This window comes from Nicotiana tomentosiformis, chromosome 3 (assembly GCF_000390325.3).
Source record: "Nicotiana tomentosiformis chromosome 3, ASM39032v3, whole genome shotgun sequence".
In the NCBI taxonomy this organism is placed as follows: Eukaryota; Viridiplantae; Streptophyta; class Magnoliopsida; order Solanales; family Solanaceae; genus Nicotiana; species Nicotiana tomentosiformis.
This window is the reverse complement of record NC_090814.1, coordinates 57,581,746-57,588,656: the sequence shown is the minus strand read 5'-3', so window position 1 is coordinate 57,588,656 and position 6,911 is coordinate 57,581,746. Positions and strand designations below refer to the sequence as shown.

Here is a 6,911-nt window from a genome sequence, read left to right as displayed (position 1 = left end):
ACTGAGAAATGTCTCCGCTTGTTGGGAGAGCTTGATTTGTAGAGTGTGTCTCTACTTGTTGGGAGAGCTTTGCACTGAGAAATGTAAAGTAATCTCCGCTTGGGAACGATTGACTTAAATCTTAATCATGCATGAAGTTGCATAAGTAAAATTTCATAGCATTCAAGGTAGTAGCAAAGGAAAAGAAAAGCATGCCTAAGCGATACTCTTGACTACGAAGCTAAGTTGCGACCCTCAATTGGCAAAACATTGGCGACGAGGTTTGCGGCTATCTGTTCTGGCCTCCGTCGTGATGGAGCAACAGTGCGGATTATTCCGTTGGCAGAATGAACAGTTTGCTATATACAAGGCTTCGATTGGTGAAGTCGATGTTTGATTTTTATAGGACGCTTTGATCGATTGAGCTGAAAATTTGCTATATAAAATGGTCAAATTCATGAAGCTGGCGGCTCGTTCTGTACAAGGTGCTCTGATTGGTTGAGCAAGTGGTTTGCTATATACAGGGCTTCAATTGGTGAAGCCAGCGGTTCATTTTGTACAAGTTGCTCTGATTGTTTGAGCTGGCAGTTTGCTATATACAGTGTGCCTTTTCTGCATCAGTGGTCTGACTCCGATGTACCTGCAAAGGATTCAAGGATTAGCTTTAATTGTATAAAAAAATTTTAAGTAAAGGCGAAATGATGACAATCCTGGAAAATGGCGGATCCTTCATTTGCCCTAGTGTTGTCCCAACATTTCCTTGCTTCCTGTTGACCCTACACTCAAAGAAATATTCTTAGTGGGAGCGGGGGATTGGTTTGTGTCGACCACGGTATCGGTTTTTCCCCGGACCTTGATATGGCTACGCCACGAAGTTTGGTAGGTAGAAAACATTGTTGTATTTTTAGAAAAACAATTTTTGAAAAGCTTTGTTTTAAGACAAATGTCGTCGTTCCAGATTATGACATGCTACGAAAGATTCTCCAAATGTGAATGTCGCTTCTTGAAAACTCTATCCCATTGATTTCTACCCTTCGTGATGCTTGATAACGTGGCTGCTTTCCGTTGCGACTACATACTAATTCGAACTAATGCATTACAAAGGTTTTTCCTAAGGTTATGATCGAACCCTTTTAGGTTGCCTACGTATCCAAAACAGAATCAGGTCTGAATGTAGTTTGTGGATGATGATTAAAATATGATAAAATGACCGAGCCTAACTCAGGCAGCCTACGTATCCAAATGGAATCAAGTCTGAACATAGGTCGTTACAATAAGTGCAAAAATGATGAGATTAAGAATGAAAATGGTCGAGTGTTACTCAGACTGCCTACATATCCAAATGGAATCAGGCCAGAATGTAGTTCAATTACAAAAGACGACTAAATCCGATGAGGATTGCCTATGTATTCCTTCTTGAGGAAATCAAGTCGGCATAGTTCCAGAGCAACATACAAAAATGATATTTAGATTTTCTATTACAAAAGAAAGGAGAGAGAGAAACTAAACCCTACGTGGGTTGCCTATGTATCCCTCCGTGGGAAGTAAAGTTGAACGTAGTTCTGTTACAACAAAGCCTAACTTTATTTGTCTTCAAACATAGTATCTCTTGATTGTGTTTGAGTTGATGGGCTTCATGTAGATTCTTCTGTCCATTTCTGCCAAGATTAGAGCTCCGCCCGACAACACTCGGTGAACCACGTAAGAATCTTGCCTATTTGGTGCGAACTTTCCTTTGGCTTCCTCCTGGTAGGGAAATATTTTCTTCAGGACCAACTTCCCCAGTGTGAACTGGAGAGGCTTCACCCTTTTGTGAAATGCACTGGACATCCAGTTCTAATATAGTTGACCATGGTATACTGCATCCATTCTTTTCTCGTCGATGAGCATGAGTTGCTCCTGTCTGACCCGTATCTACTCTACATCGTCCAACTTGGCCTCTGTAATGATTCTTGAAGATGGTATCTCGACCTATGCAGGTATCACAACTTCAATGTCGTATACTAACATGTACGGCGCTTCCCCAGTGAATGTTATCATGGTGTTCCGATGACCCAGTAAGGCGAAGGATAGTTTCTCATGCCATTTTCTGTGATTGTCCACTATCTTTCGCAGATTTCTCTTAATATTCTTATTGGCTGCCTCGATTGTCCCATTCATTTGTGGTCTATAGATTGTGGAGTTGCGGTGGATGATTCTAAACTTCTCAAAGATTTCTCTCATGACATAGCTATTTAGGTTAGCAGCGTTGTTCGTGATGATTGACTCAGGTATCCTAAATCGGCAGACAATGTTTTTTCGAATAAAATCCATCACTACTTTATTTGTAACGGCCTTGTAGGTAGATGCTTCGACCCATTTAGTGAAGTAGTCGATGGCTACAAAGATGAAGTGGTGCCCATTTGATGCAGCGGGCACTATCGGTCCAATCACGTCCATGCCCCAAGGGCAGAACGGTACTGGTGATACTTCTGTACGTAGCAGATACTATTGCTTTCCATAGTCATCCAAAAGTATCAAACTCTCAAGATCTTCTTGGTTAATTGCCACGACCCAAAATCCAATCAGTCATGATGGCACCTAACCCAATCCGCTAGGTAAGCCAGTTAATAATAAACCAGTTCAAATGAGATTCATTAAGATAATAAATGATAATACAACTAAACTTTTATACAAATAATTCCCAATGACTGGTAGAATAAATGATGAGCTTCTAAGATTTAGAGTTTACAAAGCTGGTATGAAATAAATACATCATCTATTTTGAAATATACATGAACAGATTAAAAAATCTAACACTACCAAGAACAAGAGGCAGCTATGACCAGAATGCAGGTACATCTTCAAATCCAGCTCCCGCCATACATATCAACATCAACATCCAACATCTGCATGCAAGATACAGAAGTGTTGTATGAGTACAACCGACCATATGTACTCAATAAGTAACAAACCTAACATTAGGTTGAAAGCACTAACGAGCTTGGACAAAGGTAAGAGTCCAACACCAATAGCCAACAACAGTTTGTAACAATATAAGAAAAGCAGTACAAGCAATGACATAAAAATATGTTGCTCAGCTCGTTCACAGTTACGGAAAAAAATAGTCATGCTTCTTAGGTATAACAGTAAAACTCAAATCTTTCACCGAAAACACCAAAGTATGAGTAAGTCAGTAAAACTGTGATTTTTTCCCAAAAACCTTCAACAATAAACAAGATATTTCATTATCACATAGCATGAGGAAAATACTTCTCTATACCTACATGTCAGTGTGCACGTGAAATCATGAATGTCACCAAAATCGGGTAGCATGAGGAAATGCATCTCTATGCTCGTATATCAAGTATGCATATCAAATGAAAATGCATCACAGTGATGAACTCATGTACTCACACTCTCAGAGTACTTAATCTCACTATCTCACACTTCTCACTCATTATGCTCAATCACTCAACTCACTCAGTCACTCAACATTGTACATGGCAGATCCAGCCCAAACATTAATAAATCCTGTTGTGGCGTGCAGCCCGATCCCATCGTGAATCAATAGCAATCGCACTCACTGTGGGTGTGCAGACTCTAGAGGGGAAGATCTAGCACAAGTGCTACAATAAGCCAATCATGGCATGAATCCATAAAGCTTGTTGCGGCGTGCAGCCCGATCCCATAAATATCACTCATAAATAGGCTCTCAGCCTCACTTTATCATTAATCTCTCCAGTCTCTCGGGCTCACAATGTCATGAAGATCTGCACAAAAATGATGATATGATGTATCATTAAACAGCAATTAAGACTGAGATATGAAATGCAAATGAATAAGTATGACTGAATATGTAACTGCAATATAAGCAAATTACTCTGCAGCAGATATGATATCAGTGGGTCCCAACAGAATAAGCATATAGCCTAAACACAGTTTCTAACATGGATCACAGCTCAATTACTCTAACACGTAGAAATCTCATGGATAAAAATAAGATTAAGTAACTACATAGTACCACAGAAGCAACCGAGCCATAATTCACACGGTGCATGCCCACACGCCCGTCACTTAGCATGTGTGTCACCTCTACGCCAAACATATAACACTTATATTCAGGGGTTCATACCCTTAACACCAAGTTTAAAAGTGTTACATACCTCGAACAAGCCAAATCCAATATCAAGCAAGCCAAACGATGCTCCAAAAATGCCATCCCGCGCGTACCGACCTCTGAACAGCTCAAAACTAGCCAAAAGCATCTCAAGAACATCAAATAATGCCAAAGGAAACAAACCCAATCGATAAAGGTCAAATCTTTAATCAAAAGCCCAAAGTAAACCAAAATGTCAAACCCGAATTCGCACCTCCGAATCTGACAAAACTCATAAAATTTGACAACTCATTCAATTACGAGTCCAACCATACTCGTTTCACTCAAATCCGACTATGAATCGACGCTCAAAACTCGAAAATTCACTTTATGAAATTTTAGAAAAAAAACCTCAATTTCTCTTTTGAAATCATCAACCAAATACCAAAAGGCGAGGATAGATGTATGAAATATAATCAAAACCGAGTAGAGAACACTTACCACAATCCATATGGTGGAAATCCTCTCAAAAATCGCCCAAATCTGAGTTTCCTAGCTCCAAAAATATTGCAATGAGCGTATAAAAAAAACGCCCAATAAAAACACTAATGTGATCCCTAAAAGTCCAATACTCGTCGCTAAAAGTACCAAATCTGGTCGCTAAAGGTGCCCATCAAAACTTGCTTGCACAAACAATTTGTTTTTCACTAAAAAGACTAACTCTCTCATACGAACCCAGAATTTGATGATTCTTGCTCCTATGAGTCACAAATAATAATACGAACCTAATCGTTCAGTCGAAACTCAATTCGTAGCTCATTTTCTCAATGCGATACCAACTTCGCTCTTTAAATAATTAACTCATGCTTCGCAGTAAAAAATCCAATCGCGACTTAATAAAATTAGACCAAACATTCTAGATCATTCCTATAAATCATTATCAAACTCCCAGAAGTCTCGAAATTGAATTCCAATCTCTAGAACTAAAAATGGACTTTTGGATCATTATATGCTTATGCTCAAAACAATGCCAAAACACCAAACACATTAAAACTCTATCCCATGGTATCCCAACCAAATATACCAACAAGTCCTAAAATATGATACGAACTTGCTCGAGCGATCAAAACAAAAAAATAACATCAAAACTACAAATCGCAACGAATTTAAGCTTTATAAAATCAAAACTTTTAACTTTTCAAAAACTAACGAAAAAATGTGCCTACACACCTCGGAATAACTTCGAATTTTGTAAACAAGTCATAAATATTATTACGACGCTGCTCGAAAGCTCATAATCCAAATCGGGACCCGGTATCAACAAAAATCCAATTATGGCCAGATTTCGGAACTTAAAGCTTTTCAAAGTTAACAATTTTTTAGAAAATTACGGCAAATCACTTTGGGACCTTCAATTTAAAATCCGGGCATACGCCCGACTCCAAAATTACCATACGAAGCTAACGGAACCATCAAAAATTCATTTCAGGGTTAAATACTCAAAAGGCAAATTTATTCAACTTTTCCAACTTAAAGCTTCCTAGTTGTTAATCATTCTTCTAAATAAATTCCGAATCACCTGAAAAACCAAAACCGACACTTCACACGGGTCATAATAAATCATACGAAGCTACTCAAGACTTCAAATAACTGAACGGGGTGCTAATGCTCAAAATGACCAGTCGGGTCGTTACACTAATGTGAACCCATTCATGTGAGATCCACACGTTCCTGCATGTTTTTCTTCTAATAACCTGGTCGCCTCGGCGGCATTTACACATGTCAAAAATCCCAAGTCTGGGTGCTCTATTGCAGGACTTCCCCGCTAAGGAAAAAGTGATTCATTAGTCTCCTGAAGGCTCGCTTTTGACTATTAGTAGCATTTTCTGGGTACTCTATAGTTGCAAGGAATTCCCTGACGTCATGGTACCATGGTATAACATCTGGATTTTCACCTACATGGAAGAAATAGGCATGTTGATCCCTGATCTCTACCTCGATAGGGTCGATGTAGTTCTTGTCTGGATGCTGAATCACGGACGATAGAGTTGCAAAGGCATTGGCAAACTCGTTCTGAATCCTGGGAACGTGCTTGAACTTAATCTTTGTGAACTTCTTGCATAAATCTTTTACGTAGTGCAAATACGGAAGGATCTTGACATCTTTAGTAGACCACTCTCATTGGACTTGGTATATCAATAGATTAGAGTCCCCTATGACCAAAAGTTCTTTGACGTTCATGTCGACTACCATTCTGATCTCTAGGATGCACGCTTCGTCTTCAGCCATATTATTGGCACAAGGGAATATTATCTTTGTCGATGCTGGATAGTGTTGTTCTGATTCTGAAATTATGACTACCCCAATTCCAACTCCTTTGAAGTTTGCTTCTCCATCAAAAAATATTCTCCATCCAGGGTATGGCTCTGCAATATCTTCTCCGGCAAATAATACCTCTTTGTCTTGAAAATATGTAGTGAGTGGCTCATAATCCCCATCCACTTGATTCTCTGCGAGTTGGTGGGATAAAGCTTGTCCCTTGATAGCCTTCTGAGTTATGTACACAATGTCAAATTCGCTGAGGGGAATTTGCCATTTAGCTAGATTTTCGGTAGGCATCGACTTCTGGAAGATGTACTTGAGCGGGTCGAGCCGAGATATCAGATGCGTAGTGTATGCTGACATGTAATGCCTTAGTTTCTGGGAAATCCTAGTCATAGCACAACAAGTGAGTTATATCAAAGTGTATTTGGCTTCTCATGGCGTGAACTTCTTACTTAAGTAGTAGATGGCCTGCTCATTTCTCCCAGTTTTGTCATGTTGTCCCAACACACATCCGAAGGCATTATCCTAG

General features: G+C 39.4%; 1 protein-coding gene across 1 annotated transcript; it reads right to left on the bottom strand.

Moving 5' to 3' along the window:
- Positions 1-5,863: 5,863 nt before the first annotated feature.
- Positions 5,864-6,676, bottom strand: LOC138907857 (uncharacterized). Its single transcript, XM_070198477.1, has 2 exons — positions 6,278-6,676; positions 5,864-6,169 (listed from the first exon to the last, which is right to left on the bottom strand). Exons 1-2 carry the CDS (start codon positions 6,674-6,676, stop codon positions 5,864-5,866), a joined length of 705 nt encoding a protein of 234 aa, XP_070054578.1.
- Positions 6,677-6,911: the final 235 nt, after the last annotated feature.